At 39.2% G+C, this 18173-nt stretch overlaps 1 protein-coding gene across 17 annotated transcripts in view; it reads right to left on the reverse strand.

Annotated features, from left to right (window-relative positions):
- EML6 (EMAP like 6) overlaps positions 1-18173 on the reverse strand; it is a 288242-nt gene that overhangs the window by 77521 nt on the left and 192548 nt on the right. For all 17 annotated transcript variants that reach the window (XR_015136910.1, XR_015136907.1, XR_015136911.1 and 14 more), the window contains 3 exons: positions 11762-11855; positions 1935-2035; positions 241-443 (listed from right to left, as the gene is read on the reverse strand). Coding sequence is in view for 9 of the 17 variants with exons in the window: in XM_086326872.1 (XP_086182998.1) it covers positions 241-443; positions 1935-2035; positions 11762-11855 (398 nt within the window). In the remaining 8 variants the exon portion in view is untranslated. The remainder of the gene's footprint in view (positions 1-240; positions 444-1934; positions 2036-11761; positions 11856-18173) is intronic.

Below are 18173 nucleotides of genomic sequence, written 5' to 3' on the forward strand. Positions count from 1 at the left end.
GGCGTTCTTAGGAGGGACAGCCAGGAAGAATAAGTGTGAAAAAAGAAGAGACAAACTGCACATAAAGAAATAATTATGAACCAAAGAGAAATTTAAAGACCACTTGTGCTTCGCCTCCATCCGTGACAACTACATCCCAATTCAGAGAGCACTGTTTTTACACACAGGCATCCTCTTGGTGTGGACCGTGCTAAGCCTAATTTAAAGTTCTAGAAAGCTAGTGAGGAAAATAGATCATACCTTATCCAATGCATACATAGCAAACACAGGCCCGTCATGAGCTTTCACTGTCTTCAGTAGGAGAATATCTTTCCAAATAAAAATATCTCCAGTAGCTGCTCCTGAGAACACCAGATCTTCCATTCGCCCATAAGAAACACACATCATTGTTTCCAATTTTCCAACACTTCCAAAAATTCCTCTCTTAGAGGTGAAGCCCCCACCTGGAGTGGACCAAGAGTACTTAATACTTTTTGAAAAACTGACACCTTCTATGAGCATTTAGAATGACTATCTTCAGTGAAAAATCCACTGTGTCTACATTGCTTTGTTTAGTCGCTAAGTCATGTCTGACATTTTTGTGACCCCATGGACTATAGCCCATCAGGCTCCACTGTCCATGGGATTTCTCAGGCAAGAACACTGGCAGGGGTTGTCATTTCCTTCTCCAGGGTATCATCCTGACTCAGGGATCAAACCTGTGTCTCCTGCATCCCAGGTGGATTCTTTACCACTGGGAAGTCCCATGTGTCTACATAAAGGTGTATAAAAATGGCAGAAAACATCAGAACAAAAACATTATCAAAGGTTTTCTCCTTCTCGCATTAATTCAGTGTTTATTGAATCCCTACTTTGTGGCAGGCACAGTGGTTGACATTGGGCTATAAAGGTGAAAAGAAACAGTTTCTGCCTTCAAGGAACTCAAGGTCTGGCTGGGGAGAGAATGTGACATAATCCTCTAAGCAAGGCTCAGCGCAGGTCTGTGCCAGCCAGAGGGAGGAGTGACTAAGTGCCCCAGGAAGCCAGGCAAGTCTTCCTGAACGCTGACCGAAGGATGAAAACAGCAGCAGCTGTAATGTAAAATGGAAAAGTGTTTTGTGTATCTTTTGCCCTGATTTTTATTATGGCAACTTCAGGGTGAGAAAACTGAATCACTGTGTAGGAGAAGAACATCAGGTTCGTTCCTCATATATTCACATCTCCCTGAGCTTTCCGACCAGCACTGAGAAACCTAAACTCATTCCAGACAGCTGTGTGCAGGCTGACTCTCCAGACATGGAGGGCGCCGTGACCTTTTCTTCAAAAGCAGAAAGCACTGAAGCAGCAGCTTATTTATGTTTTGTCCAGTAAAAGATTGGGATTGATACCAAAGCCAAAACTAAGAATTCAGAAACAATCCTAATAAAAAAGTCTGACTTATTAGAAGAATAAGATATTCTTCCATGTTTTGTCCTATTATTTACTCATCCTTATTATCAGCATTATAAACCACAAGTATTTATTGTGACCACTTACTGTGTGTAGTGTACAGTGTGTGTGTGTGTCAGGGGTTAATTCATGTGCTAAATGTAGTGATAAAATAATAAGAGAACCCTCAAAATACTAAAAATTTTGTCCACCCAACTAAAGTGATTATTTCCTGCTCAGTAGTCCAACATAACCACTGCTTTCAGAACAATGATGAAATATAAAAATAACTATTTTCAGAGCACAACATTTCCAAAACTCTCTAGACACTGATGAATATGCATAGCATCACACAGAGTGTTCTAAGCTTCACAGCTCAGACGTTGTTTGGGAGCAAACATCTTTTAGGCATATTTTAATTTTAGATTGCAGAGAGAGGCTAGGTAGTGCTAGTGGGTTGTTTTGTTTTTTTTTTTCCCAGCTACAGTAAAACTTTCAACCACATAAGTGATAAACCCAAACAATACCTGCTTGTTGCCAGAATCTGATGTGCTTGATCCCAACTGTTACCAGTCTGTCAACATGGTGTGGATTACACTTTACCACAAATATCTTATCTTTATGTCCTCTGTAAGACACAAACAGGGGGAAAACCCTAGTCTTGATGAAAGCACTTCTAGAGAGTTTTATTTAGAGCATGCATTTGGTTTCACTTTCATTAAGCACATCTAATAGGACAAGTAAATTACTGCTAGAAGATGATTTAAGATACACATGGTGGGGTGTGAATTAAAATAACGAGCTTTGGCTTTTCTTTGCATATTTGAGCCCTTCTTACTCTAACATTGCTACTAGAGTCTACTAATTATGCTTCAAACAAATTAATGAAACATTTAAAATGGATCAGAATGTCTCCATAATATAAAATTAATGCTGCCACTATAGAATTTAATCCTTAGCATACAGAGATCTTGTAGAATATATTGTAAAAGGGTATTAATGAGAAACTTCAAATGTAATATTCTTGCTGTGGAAGGCATAACTTTGGGTTAAACAGAGTTTCAGCTAGAAGTGTATTCATGAGAAACTGAAGACCCTGGCTTACATTCATGGAAAGACAAAGGATGTCATATTAATTTAAGGCACTCAAGGATGCTATGCATTCAAAATCTAAGTTTATAACCCAAGAGGCAGAAGGACAAATGTAGAAATGAGGACTGACTGTAGGCTGCAGCTGTAAACTGGCATTACACTGTGCCTGGGAAATTTCTGTTTCAGAGTATAAAGTAATCACATTAAATTTAAGGATTTACTGATCTTAATGGACTATGTGATGGTCTTCTCTGATATATTAGGACCTAACGTTTATTATTAAAGGAAAAGCTATCGATAAAAAAGAACATGACTAATTGCCCTTATGAATACAGATTTTAAAATCTTAAATAAAATACTAGCAAAGAGACTCCAACAACACGTTAACAAAATAGTACACTATGACCAAATTCAAGGGTGCTTCATTATTAAGGAATCGAACAGTGCAATTCATCATATTAATATGTGAGAAAAATTATGTTATCATTTTCAATGATGCCAAAAAGGTATTTCACAAAAAATCTAATGGTCACTTATGACTTTAAAAAGTACTCAACTAACACTCAATAAAGTAGGAATTAATGGATGCTTTAGAATTTCTCTTAGACTTTTATAATTCCATGCAGTTCCTAACTCTCACTGAGAAATACAGATTCATTCAAGACCAACTAGACACAGACTGTCTCTTCAATGTCACGTGCCACTATCTTTTCTTTAAAGACAGAATGTGCTAGAACAGTAGCTTCTCCTTGGTGTGCTTGTGCATGTGTGAACTTGAAAGTCAGATTCTTCATGTTATTCCCAATAAAGTCAGGAACAAGACTGTCACCACTACCATTAACATCATACTGAACATATTATCTAATGCAATTAGACAAAGTCTAACAAATTAAAGACACAGGAGCTAGAATGGAAGAGGTAAAACTATTTCTATCTGCAAATGATATAATTCCATGTCTAAAAAATCCAAAAGAAAATAAAGTAAAAACAACTACAAATAAGATAATTTAGGAAATTTATAGTATATAAAATCAAATACAGAGTCAATAACCTTAATATATATTTACATTATCCAGTTGAAAAATACATTGGAAGAAAGGACTATATTTAAAACAACAATAAAAATATCAAGGCATACGTTTAATAAGAACTGTGCACTAACATATAAATGAGTATAACAACAAGGGGAAAAGCAACCCATATTGGTAATACATATAGAAAAACATTTCATGTTCTCGAGCTGGAAAACTCAATCATAAAGATGTTAATTCTAGCTTCGTTTATGAATTCAACCTGATTCCAAAAGATAAGAGCATTTGCTAGTCCTCTTTTCATATTCTATTGCTCTTTTCAGATAAGAGTGTCTGGTCTTTAATTTGGAGCTAGACATCCTGATTTTAAAGTTCTTATGGAAGAATAAAACAACAGTATGGCCAAGAAAACTCTGAAAAAGAAAAGCTAAATGGGAAGAGTAGCTCTCCTAGGTATTAAAATAACTTATAAAACCTCCATGATTAAAACTGTGTGGTATTGGTGCACAAGTGACTGACAAGCTAATGGTAAAATAGAAAATCTAGAAAGAGACCCAAATGAATATTAAAATGTAGCACATACTAAAGGCAGGTCTCAAATCAATGTGGGGGGCGGGGTGAAATGAATACTTAAAATAAATGGTGTATGTTACTAAATGCTGGCAAGGATGTGGAGTAACAGGAATTCTCAATCATTGTTGGTGGGAATGCAAAATGCTACAGTTACTTTGGAAGACATTTTGGTAGTTTCTTACAAGACGAAACATATTCTTACCATAAGATCCAGCAATCATGTCCCTTAGTATTTATCCAAAGGAGTTGGAAACTTATGTCCACACAAAAACCTGCACATGGATGCTTATGGCAGCTTTAAACATAACTGCCAAAACTTGGAAGCAACCAAATTGTTCTTCAGGTGAATGGATAAAAAAACTGTGGCACATTCAGAGAACGGAGTATTATTCATTGCTAAAAAGAAATGCTGGGCATACACACCGAGGAAACCAGAATTGAAAGAGACATGTGTACCCCAATGTTCATCGCAGCACTGTTTATAATAGCCAGGACATGGAAGCAACCTAGATGTCCATCAGCAGACAAATGGATAAGAAGGCTGTGGTACATATACACAATGGAGTATTACTCAGCCATTAAAAAGAATACATTTGAATCAGTTCTAATGAGGTGGATGAAACTGGAGCCTATTATACAGAGTGAAGTAAGCCAGAAAGAAAAACACCAATACAGTATACTAACACATATATATGGAATTTAGAAAGATGGTAACAATAACCCTGTATGTGAGACAGCAAAAGAGACACAGATGTACAGAACAGTCTTTTGGACTCTGTGGGAGAGGGAGAGGGTGGGATGATTTGGGAGAATGGCATTGAAATGTATATAATATCATATAAGAAACTAATCACCAGTCCAGGTTTGATGCAGGATACAGGATGTTTGGGCTGGTGCACTGGCATGACCCAGAGGGATGGTACGGGGAGGGAGGAGGGAGGGGGGTTCAGGATGGGGAACACGTGTGGTGGATTCATGTTGATGTATGTAGGCAAAACCAATACAATATTGTAAAGTAATTAGCCTCCAATTAAAATAAATAAATTTAAATTAAAAAAAATAAAATAAAAAGAAACGAGCTATCAAACCATGAAGGGACATGGGGGAACTTTAAATGGATACTACTAAGTGAAAGAAGCCAATCTGAAAAGGCTATATGTTATATGATTCCAACTAACTGATTTTCTGGAAAAGGCAAAACTAGGGAGACAGTTAAAAAAATGAATGGTTTCCAGGATAGAGAGGAGCAAGGGATGAACAGCCAGAGCACAGAGGATTTTTAGGGAAGTGAAACTATTCTGCATGATACTATAATGGCAGACACAAGTCATCACACACGTGTCAAGACTCACAGAATGTGCAACACCAAGAGTGAACCCTAATGTGGACTGTGGACTTTGGGTGACAATGATGTGTCAATGTAGCTTCATCTGTTATAACAAATGTACCACTCTGGTGCCAGGTGTGGATTTGAAGGAGGCTGGAATAGTGGACATATGGGAACTCTATTATCTGTACAATTTTTCTATTAACTTAAACCTGATTTAAGGCAATGGCACCCCACTCCAGTACTCTTGGCTGGAGAATCCCACAGGCAGAGGAGCCTGGTAGGCTGCAGTCCATGGGGTCGCTAAGAGTCATACACGACTGAGCGACTTCACTTTCACTTTCCACTTTCATGCACTGTAGAAGGAAATGGCAACCCACTCCAGTGTTCCTGCCTGGAGAATTCCAGGGACGGGGGAGCCTGGTGGGCTGCCGTCTATGGGGTCGCACAGAGTCCGACACGACTGAAGCGACTTAGCAGCAGCAGCAGCAGCAGCTTTGAAAAATAAAGTCTATATAAAAGGGAAAAGAAAAATGGTATTTGGAATACCTTGATAGCTCTAAGGAGAAAGGATAAAATTGAATCTGTGTCTTGAAATAGACAGACACTGGGATAAATTCCAAATGATTTAGAGATCTAAATGTAACGATGGAGTGATGGCAGATTAGAAGAAATCATGAGTGATTTCCTTTGAACCTGAGGACAGGGAACACTTTTCTTAGTCTCAAAATCTTGAAGCAGTCAATATTGCTAAATTTGACCACATAAAAATAAAAGCCTTTGCATGATGAAAAACATCATAGCAAACTCAAAAGACAAATGACAAACTAAGTGAAATACCTGTAAGCTAGAGACAACAGACAAATAACCCTAATATTTACAGGACTACTTCCTGTGTGAAGTGTATTTCAGAGAAACCAAGTGGTTCATGGGGGGAAACGCTTCTTTATAGAAGAATTCTAGCTAGTATGAAGAATGAATAATAGAATTAGAAAATTATCATCTTCAACCCTTAATTAAATAATCAATTTAGCCCAGAGTTGTAAACGGAGGTCCAACCATTAGATAACACATTGATAGGAAGCTTTCTAATGGGAGGATGAGGCTGATACTACTAGAAACCACAATAGAGCTGAGTATTACTAAGAGTTGGAGAACCAGACATATGGGGGCAGTGGCGTACCATGGGGTAGACTGGAATGGTGATCTGCCCTGAGAAAGATGAATTCCATCCCTGTCACTGTTTAGAATTGCCGGCTCAGGAGAATAATAAAACAGACTTACTTTTAGTTGGTTTTATTATTCTTAAAAAAATTCCTACAGATATCACAAGCACTACTGCTTGTACCTGGCAGGTACTGCTCCCACTGCCCCTGCCCTCTGGCATGCCACTGATTATGCTGCTTCTGATAGAGTCAATCATGAAGTACGGATTAGATGTGCTCATGCTCTTGACTGAAAAACTGAACTTAGGAGAAAATATCTGCAAATCATATATTTGATAAGGGACTGATATCCTTTGGAGGGAATGATGCTAAAGCTGAAACTCCAGTACTTTGGCCACCTCATGCGAAGAGTTGACTCATTGGAAAAGACTCTGATGCTGGGAAGGACTGGGGGCAGGAGGAGAAGGGGACGACAGAGGATGAGATGGCTGGATGGCATCACTGACTCGATGGACGTGAGTCTGAGTGAACTCCGGGAGTTGGTGATGGACAGGGAGGCCTGGCATGCTGCGATTCATGGGGTTGCAAAGAGTCGGACACGACTCAGCGACTGATCTGATCTGATCTGATATCCAGGATATATTTTTAGAAAAAATTACAACTTGATAATTAAAAGGCAAATAACCCAATTAAAAATGGACAAAATATCTAAATAGACATTGATACAAAGAATGTATAAATTATTAACATAAACTTTAGAGAGAAGATGCTAGAGAAAACCGAAATGAAAAGTGAGATATCACAGATATTACAAATTATATCCCCTACATATAAAAGACCATTGCTTTGCTTGTTCGTGTCTATACAATGGCAAACAATTAAACAGTTGGAAAAATCTTTTTGGAGAGCACATTTTCAGTTCAGTTCAATTGTTCAGTCATATTCAACTCTTTGTGACCCCATGCACTGAAGCATGCCAGGCTTCCCTGTCCATCACCAACTCCCAGAGCTTGCTCAAACTCAAGTCCATCGAGTCAGTGATGCCGTCCAACCATCTCATCCTCTGTTGTCCCCTTCTCCTCCTGCCTTCAATCTTTCCCAGCATCAGGGTCTTTTCCAACGAGTCAGCTCTTTGCATCAGGTGGCCAAAGTACTGGAGTTTCAGCTTCAACATCAGTCCTTCCAATGAATATTCAGGACTGATTTCCTTTAGGATGGACTGGTTTGATCTCCTTGCAGTCCAAGGGACTCTCAAGAGTCTCCTCCAACACCACAGTTCAAAAGCATCAATTCTTTGGCACTCAGCTTTCTTTATAGTCCAGTTCTCACATCCATATATGACTACTGGAAAAACCTTAGCTTTGACTAGATAGACCTTTGTCGGCAAAGTAATATCTCTGGTTTTTAATATGCTGTCTAGGTTGGTTATAGCTTTTCTTCCAAGGAGCAAGCGTCTTTTAATTTCATGGCTGCAGTCACCATCTGCAGTGATTCTGGAGCCCAAGAAAATAAAGTCTGTCACTGTTTCCATTGTTTCCCCATCTATTTGCCATGAAGTGATGAGACTGGATGCCATGCTCTTCGTTTTTTGAATGTTGAGTTTGTAGCCAGCTTTTTCACTCTCTGCTTTCACTTTCATCAAAAGGCTCTTCAGTTCCTCTTCACTTTCCGCCATAAAGGTGGTGTCATCTGCATATCTGCACATTTTAGTTTTCATCTAATTTGTTGATGTCATAAAAACCCCAGTGTTGTTTCTCTTGTGGCTAAAATTCTAAACTGACTGATGATGGCATGTCAATGTCAACACCTAAATAAAGAACACTCACTGAATTACCTCTGTCGTTTTTTTCCTTTAGACATGTGTTAAATTTGTATGGAAGTTGCCTACAACTCTGTGTGTGTGTGTGTGTATAAGAAAAACAAAACGGAAAGAGTTTCATATCCTACAACTGATGGAATAAGAATGTAGGAGAGTCAGCACTGCTGCCCTAATACAGGGCAAGTCCCTATGCCTGTGTCAAAGGTCATTTACCAGGTAGGGCCATATGCACAGGTAACCCACAACTGGAAGACTGAATATTTGATTTATGTCTCAGCCCAAGATTGAAAATAGCTTATAATACAGAATAACAAAGAATAAGCCAGGGAACAATGAGAAGAAGAAAGGGAGATGATATATTGGTGAGTGGGGAAAAAAAGCAAGTTACAGAGCAATATGTATAATATTCCATATATGAATAAAACAGATAAAAATACCCACAGAATATGTATCCAAGAATACAGGCTAAAAATGTTAGCCATAGCTATGTCTGGGTAGTAGAATTATGAATCATTTTCTTCTTGGAGATTTTCTGTGCTAACTTTTCTATAATCATGTATTATTTTGAAAACAGAAGACAATTAATAAATGTTATTTTAAAAAAGAGATCCACATCTTAAAAAAAGGAAAGGTGTCACTTTCATATTCAGGAGACTTGATCACATTCACTAAATGTATGTAAGGGTAGGGACTTAAACCAGATCAAGCAGCAGAGTTAAAACAGTACTGCATACTCTGAAAGTACATTTACATCTCCACATGGCCCTGTGTTTTGTCCCTAAAAGTAAAAACACAAGTACTTTTCAATGTTGAAGTATTCTTGTTATGCACACCATGATAACTTGTACCTTTTGCCTAAGGTCCCCACTGTTTAAACTTCTGAGATGAAGTTTGTTAATAAAAGTCATTGTCCCTGGTCTTGTTACTGGTGTGATAGAAATCCAAAAAAAGGGACATGGAAGTGCCTGATCAATTGTCTTTTTGTTGTGTCCCGAGCGACACTGGTATCAGGCTATTTCATTACTGCCCATAAGAGACTGCTCTTGGTTGTTAAATGGGTTACTTGTATACCAACCTTGAAAAAGAAAAAGAGACTAAACAATTCATTTGTAATGGAGGTGACTGAAGTCATTCATGAAAATTAACAAAGATCAACAAAAAAGTGTGCAAAGAGATTGGTTCAAGTCTCATCAAAATCTGTAATAAGATCTTTATGGGCTATATCTGAACCTGCCTGATTTCTATGAGTGGATGAAAACGTAGGTTCACTTAAACACGCTGACAACTGACGGGTGGCTATTTGGAGGGGGGCAATACGTAAGCCTCAGGCAGCAGGCAGCACCACAGGTGATACCGTCTCAGCCATGAGCTATGCCCCTCCTCTCATGGGGAATCTCATATCCTGGGTCATGGGCACTACTGTGGAATATTGCCTGCCAGAACCCACAACCTGCGGGATGCAGGTCTGCTGTTGAGCCTGGCTAGGTGATGGTGGCAATGACCGAGACACAGAAGAGCAGAGTGAAGGATATCACTGAGTTAGCCATCCTCTGAGAGTAAATGAGACCCTTGGAGGAGCTACGATGACTCCCGGGAGTCAGTAAGGTCCCGTCAGTGAAGTATTACTCCTTTTTCTTTGTCACTTCTTTCATGGTTTAAACTGTGTTTAAAGTTTGTATCTTTAAGCAGTCTAATCCTCAGGCCATAAGTAGAATTTTAATTTTTTTTGTTTGGTTACTTATTTACATAAATATCTATGATTGTTTTAACATTGTATAAATATTATTTATTGCTTAAAAATCTAGTATTCAACCAAAGAACTTTAACAATCTTTGACACACCTTCCTGGAAAGAGCAGTGGATGAATGTTACATCTGTGAAATTGTTCTCTGTGGGTAATTCTGCAGGTGTCCTCTTCAAGGAATGTCACATGTGGCTTTGGAGCAATTCCAAAAATAAATGGCATTATTAACATAATGATAAGTTGCTTTGTGGTAATTAAATAGTAGTAACACTAACAAACATATCAAATATATACTTCTAAAATATTAATATTTCTTTCTTCCACTGTTTCTGGCATACAAGCAAGCCAATCAGATTTGCAGAGGGTGTTCTAGTAGGGAAATTGAGTTCCTGGGGCTTTTGAAATGTAGACATGTGCTTTACCTGAAATGAACTATGATACAAATGGTAGTTAGCAGAAATATTAAAGTAAAATATAATATATTAATCTAAGAGGAAAGCAAAGTTCTGATTAGAAGCTAAATCTGAGTATCAGCAGTGAGTGATAAAACCATGAGGAATACTAGAGAGATGAAAAGAAAAACCGCTTGGGTAGGCAGATTTATGAGCTGCCATTTGCTGCCAAGAATTCCATCTCAATAGCAGTCATCAGAAAAGCTCCCTTTTTTATCCTAAGATGGTCAGCTGGAGTCCTCAAGACTCCATCTGCTCCTCCTCTGACTCTCCAGCAATTTATAGATCTTCATTCATCAAATCAAATTGTGAAAACCCTTCTTTCCCCCTATTTAATATTGTAGAGGGAAACATCAATTTAAAAAGTGAATACTGGAGTTCAAAGCCACCAACTTAAAATGATTTTATGGTGCAAGGTAAAAAGGAAGTTGGTTTATACAGGGAAGAACCAATAGAGAGATATACTGATAATATGTCTTGGACAACAAATCATCCTTAGTTGCCAACTATTTTGACCTCTGACCATGGCCAGGCAAACAGCTAAGCCCAAAGCAAGCAGGAATGGAAAGCAATGTTCAGACTTAGGGCTGATTCAGCAGGGAGGGAGGCTGGGGTGTGGGAGGACAGGTGGTCTGTAAACGGCAGTAGGTCTTGGAAAGTCTATTTATAAGACAGGGAGATTAGTGAAACAATCTGCCTGCTTTGAAAGCGAGTGGCAGATGTACATGATGGGCCTCCTTTCCCGCATGCCACAGCTTCATGACAAATGCTGCTGACTTCAGTGACATTGACGCTCCTTCACCAGATGCTAAGACAGTTGAAAAACAAGGGGCAAGGCACAGGCTGAGAAAAGTGGCTTTTCTACTGCTGGTAAAAAGCTCTGATACAGACAATGCATAGACTACTAAAAGCAAAGTGGTGGATAACTCTCTGGAAAGGATTTCAGAATTCTTCAATTCCCTGAAATAAACATCAATTCCTCTAAGTCAGGTCTGTCACCACGAAATATTACAATATGTTTTCATTTAGGTGTTAAGATATGAACTTCATCTGAGTTTGAAGATGAAATCTTACCACAGAAGGCAAACTATTAACATTTACTGAAGTGTGATCATCGGCAGGATGTTGTAAGACCCGGGCAGCTTCTTACCTGGTGGTAGCTATCTTTTCTCCCTTTTTCCAGTCCCAAAACACAATACTGTGAAAATCGTCTAAACCAACCGACACCAGACATTTTCCATCAGCTGTATGAAAACAACATAAATGTCAAATGACTCATTTCTTCAATGAAAAACCAAAACATTTTATATACTGTAAAGAGGAACAAGAAATTGACCTTAGAAGAAGAATACACTAAAGGAATCTCACTAAATGAAATGCATAAGTACTAATAGCAGAGCTTCTCAATGTATAATAAGTAGATGCTGAACTGAATTGCTGATCCAACACTCCAATCTCAGACACAGGGCTAAGGGGAGCTTCTCAAGTAAGTCCCCCAAACCTTGTCTATTTTGTGTCAGATAAAGCTCATGACATTTACTGGAAGAGTCATTTAACTTTGTGACTCTTAGTCTATTCTGAGCTCTAAAAAACTGGTTCTATTTAACCCTCCAAGATAAGAGCATTATAGAAACTAAATTTAACTTGGAAAATTCCTTCAAAAAAATGACTTTATAATTTAAAAAGTCTTAACTTCTTACTTTCCCTATTTCAAATGTAATATGTTTGCTGTAGGACATTGAGAAAATACAAAGGAGATTTAAGAATTTTCCAAATTTCTAGGCCTACATTTGATGCATATCTTATCAATAAGTTTCCCTACATAAATGTGCTTTGAAAAAACAAAACCAGGATTATAGTGAACATACTATTTTTTTCCACTTGTTATATGATGAACATTTTCTCTTGGTATTAAATATTATTTATAATACTATCAATGATTTGGACAGGCTGTTTGTCAAATAAAAAAATATATATAAGAGACATAATTGAATTTGAAATCAAAATAGTTAATTCGCTTTTTCATTTTAAGACCAAAGAAAAGGTACAGTGAATAAATCTTTCCTTTGCTGCCACCTTCACGAGCTAGATTTACAGGAGAAACGTCTTGGGTCAGCAGCTCCTCCCCAGCTTGGAGTAGGCTGGAGATGGTGGCCAAGTTTACCAAGCCTCAGTTTAGTGGGGTGTCTTCTCTGACAACAGGGAACCATTATTAACAGGGTAAAGAAATGAGTATGTGAGTGGGCTTCTCACACAGCCCACTCGGGATTTCAACTGGTATTTTCAAAGATAGCCCTGGGGTAGATGTCAAATTAGGGTAGCCAGGAAATATAAAGGAGCCCTAGTCAAACTGGGATTTCATATAAGCAATGGATAATTTCTTAGTACAAGTATGTCCCTTACAATATTATATTGCATGAATATATTGCATGAGAATACTTATATGAAGAAATTATGCATTGCTTGTCTAAAATTCAAATTTAACTGGGTCTTCTGTATTCATATTTGCTATAGCTAGTAACCCTCCCCGAATGCTGGTTAACTCGTGTCCAACCCCTGAGTGACCTTACTTGATCCAGAGACCATCCCCCAACCAACTAGGAACAGCAGTCTGCTCCTTTTCTAGAGGAAAAAGGAAAGTAAGAAAAAGAAGAGCCTGGCTTAACAAACCAAATCACTCCCAATCCTCTACTGCTTCTAAGTATGAGGCAAGGATTTGGAAGTTACATAAACTATTTCAAGCTCCTAGACTATAGCATTAGGTGAAGACATTAACACTTTGCTAAAGGCCTAAATCACCACGAAGTGACTACTATACACACATGTGTCTTCTAAATCATAATGAATATGTCCTCATGCTTAAATGTTACCAGGATTTAAACTGTGCCTGGTCTCTTATCATGCATTTGGAACAAGGGACTGGTGATGACTTCTTGTTCAGAACAACCAACATGACTTTTCCTAGTATCTCTTGGTGTGGCCTGGATATGTTTCTATTTTAGCATGTCTCTGTATTTGGTGATTTTGATTGAAGAGTTCTCGTTCCCTTTTTAGATTGTAAGCTCTTAAGACGTACTTATAGTACTTGCATCACATTTCCAACATGATCCTCATACTGAGATGTTTTTCAATGAATTTTGATGATACTGGTGACATTAGGAGATAAAAATGGAGTGTCTCCACGGATGGTATGGAGGGAATGTTCTGTTACATAAAATTTTAAATCAAAAACACTGCACAGATATTCAGTGTCTCCCCCCACCTTTTTTTTGCATTTGTAAGTCCTATATTTTATTTTCTTTTGTAACCTGGGTAGCTATGTTAGATGTCCTTCTTAATGCAAACGTTCACACGTTTTAAGTGATTGTCTTTTATTTATTTTTTTACATCTTTTGAAAAAGGCCTTAGAGTAAGTTTTTTTTTTGCTTTTTGTTTCTTTTTATTAGAACTTCTATGAGGCCCCATCAGCTTGTCTTCAGTTATACCACCTTTCTACCCCAATTTGTGACCTAGTAGCAATGAAGCCCCAGAACAAATCCAGAGATGCCTCAACAAACATACCTTTTCTTTTAGGATGGTGACTTTTTCTTGAATTCTGCAAGTGTGGGGGATTTCTACATATCAGACAGTTCTGAAATATAACTGTGCTCTGCTTAGTTGCTCAGTCGTGTCCGACTCTTTGCGACCCCATTGAGGAGCCCAACAGGCTCCTTTGCAACCCCAATGACGGTAGCCTGACAGGCTCCTCTGTCCATGGGGATTCTCCCGGCAAGAATATTGGAGTGGGTTGCCATGTCCTCCTCCAGGGAATTTTCCCAATCCAGGGACAGAACCCAGGTCTCCCACATTGCAGGTAGATTCTTTACTGTCTGAGTCACCAGGGAAGTGGATTTCTTCCCAGTTTTTATTTCCCCTCACAGAGGCTTGACTTTAGCTTTGAAAAATCCATTGTTCCTTGACCATTTAGCTGGAGTTTCTGACTTTCAAACATATGGAAATGTCCTTTCTAGTCACAGTATGTATTAATTATGGATATTTTGTGACATAGTCCAGAAATAATTCTGAGGCACTTAATGTCAACAGCAAAGGGCAAATTAGAAAGAGAAATATTTTATTCAGGCAATTACAAGTTGGTCCTATATTCAGGACTCATAAAAAATGCATAGGTTTTTGGCACTGAAGCACAATGAAATCAAGCAATCTCAGATGTCCCCTTGTGGATATTACTATTATGCAATGAAGGTTTTTAAAAATATGAGGATGATATTTAGGGTAGAAAATATGTATGTGGCTAAACTTTTCTCTTTCTAATCGGTTTTCCATTCATGTGGAAGCACTTTCCTGACTGCAAGCACAGAAACAAAGACCTCCATTTTCCCTGCTGCTGCTAAGTCGCTTCAGTCATGTCCGACTCTGTGCGACCCCATAGACAGCAGCCCACCAGGCTCCCCGTCCCTGGGATTCTCCAGGCAAGAACACTGGAGTGGGGTGCCATTTCCTTCTCCAATGCATGAAAGTGAGAAGTGAAAGTCCGACTCAGCAACCCCATGGACTGCAGCCCACCAGGCTCCTCCATCCATGGGATTTTCCAGGCAAGAGTACTGGAGTGGGGTGCCATTGCCTTCTCTGCCATTTTCCCTAGACAGTGATAATAAATCCACAAGGTTAAAGAGTTGCTCAGTTAAGTGACACAATATAAATTCATTCCTTCTTGTTGACACAATTTACAGGTATGGGTTATGTTGCTGGAAATGTTTTTGATTAAAAATGTCTTCTTTTTGTTTGCTTTGGAAGAGGGGCAAGAATAGATTAATCCAAATTCCTAGTGATAACTGCTTATCTGTTGTCTAGTTGTCATACAATGTGCCTGCTTTGTATTTCCATGAGAATTTCTATCATCAGTAGGTCTCCACAACATCCCCCCAAATGGGCCGACTTTTAAGAGATAGGTGGGTGTGGGGGTACACTGAGGCACACAGATAGGCCCCTGGCTAGATAATATCCAATGTGGGTACCCTGTTTACATGGTTAAACTGGGAACTGTAAAACTTCTCTCTCATCATGTTAATTTAAACTCCTCAGTTTCCTGTAAGTACCCAAAAGGAAAGGTGTAGTTGTTCCTGCTGCAGTTCACACAAGTGTTTGGTTCGAGGCGATTTTAGCATAGGGGTCTCTTTCACCAGAGGTGAGGGGTCGTCCCATGTGGCAGCCTCTATGCACTACCGTGCCCATGACACATCTACACTGGAGAATGGGGGTGCGGGGGGCTGGAACCCTGACCATTGGCTAGAGGGAGTGAGGAAGTAAGGGATCACGCTGAGTGACTCTCCTGCTAAAAGTTCACTCCAGCCCTGGTGGGGGGCAGGGGCAGGAAGGGGCAGGAGGATGAGCAGGGAGAGTGATGGCACAGCTCCTGCCACCCAATGGCCCCAGGCCTGGAGACTTTTTTACAGGACTGAGAGCCAGGAGCCCTGGGTCCCTGCTCTGGACCTCAGCCATACCATCAGACTCTCTGGATCTTCATTACATGTAAAGCTGTGCAGGTGTCTGTTTAAGACTAAAGCTGTATCATAACACAAGGTCTGACTATGAATATAAATTCAACTGAAGAGGCTCAGCTCATACCTTCAGAAGGGCCACAGAAACCACCAAGATCAACCAACCACAGTTCATCTTTATGGAACCATACACGGTGATGGATCAAACGCAATAGACACTTCCTCAATAGTCCTTACTTGTAGAGCTTTCTCAAACTATCACCTAGCTTTTTGGGCGCCATTTATAAAATTAACATGGTATTTAAATTCTGAGACAAAAAATGTGATTTTTCACAATCAAAAATAACACATTTACTGCATAAATGGGTTCTTCCCTAGTGACTGTTATCTGGTGAATAGAGAGTGTATTGTTAAAACCGAAATATCTTTTTATGCAGAAAATATTTATCTGAGCATTTCTTAATTTGCCTAAAATAGAATTAGAAGCAGGGACAGAATCCGCTTCTCAGCCTCTTCTTAGAGTATCTGGTTTCTCTATCCTAGGCAACGATCTGAGGGGCCTGGGATAAACTACATGTATAGTAGTTTAGGGCATATGGGAAGGTGCATATGATATCCCCACAAACCTGTACTGTGTGACTGGTCGGAGAATCAAGGTGATTTTCATCCAAAGATGGTTTACATGTAAAGTTCTAGTAGCAGTAGTGAAAGGCAAGACAGAGCTCATTAAGCAAAACTTCATTCATTCGCGTTTTTGGAGTAGCCCCTGTGTACACAGCACTATAACATGCTCAGTGGGGAACAGAGAGATGGGCTAGATGGGTAGTTTACATTCTGAGAGGGCCATAGGAGATGCTAACACAAATAACTACGGTACCCCATGGACTCTAACAGGTACCCTAAGAGCAATAACAACAAATGGGTTAAGCAGTGCAGAGGGACAGGGCATTTCTCCCTGGAAGGCTGGAGTATAAAACTTTCAGCTTGGTCTTAAAGGATGGTTAAACTTAAACAAGACACATGAAAATGGAACACAGGCAAAAAGAAGGGCAGGAGTACATGTAGGCTCTCCAGATAGGTAGACGTAAAGGAGCATGATTGGATTGGTGGATGAAAACACTGCAAGTGAAGACCAAGGCCAGATCATGGAAGGCCATGAAAGTTCAATAAGGGCTCAGCCTAGAGTCAGTCAGCCAGAGTCCATGGAGCGACATGTTACTGCACTTCCACAGGATTCCAGAAGGGGGCAGGATGAGCTGGAGGAAGTGGGAATGGGAAGAGACCAGCATAACCACCATGGCACAGATGAGAGGAAGTTCAGCTTGAGGGAGCAAAGTAGAGAGGGAGGCATATAAGAGAGAGACTGGAGTTGTAAAATGGAATTTAACAACCAATATTATACATATTGTACACATTTGAGTGGAGTTTATAAAAAAAGAAATTACAGAATCAGTTTTCTGTAGAAAGTTAGAAATTTTCCCTCCAGATCTAATATGTACAATTGGGACTACTAAAAATTTCTAGGTAAAATTTACACCTTTTGTGTTTTAACCCCCATTTTTCAATTCCAGCATAAAGAAATGGCTTTACTCTGAAGAAAATTTTATTCATCGGTTAGTATATTAACATCACTGTGTTCAAATTTTAAGTTAAACAGATGGAAACATCAGTTCTATTTTTTCAATATGAAATTTGACTTTCAAAACACCAGTGTTGTAAAGTGGCCTTTTGCAGAGAATTTGCAGCCCTCCCTCTAGTCCTTTATATTTTAAATCACAAGTGCTGTCTTTCCATTTATTTAAAGAGATGAAATTGATGCTCTGAGTCACTGCCAGACATTTGCAACAACAGCTTTCAGTGGCAACAGCTGCTCTGGATTTCAAATCTCTCAAGCAAATGCAGAACACAGGGTGAGCTCTGGGTAATGACTCAGGAGAGAGGAAATGAAGAGGAGGAAAGGAGATGTGGTCTACAGGCCATGTTTTTAGTGAGATATTCACATACCCGATTTCCAGTCTAAGACTGGGCAGCTGACACACAAAGGGCTCACTCCTTACAAGCAGG

Source organism: Bos grunniens, chromosome 11 (genome assembly GCF_055505025.1).
Source record: "Bos grunniens cultivar Pamir isolate PY7600 chromosome 11, Bosgru_T2T1.0, whole genome shotgun sequence".
Lineage (NCBI taxonomy): Eukaryota > Metazoa > Chordata > Mammalia > Artiodactyla > Bovidae > Bos > Bos grunniens.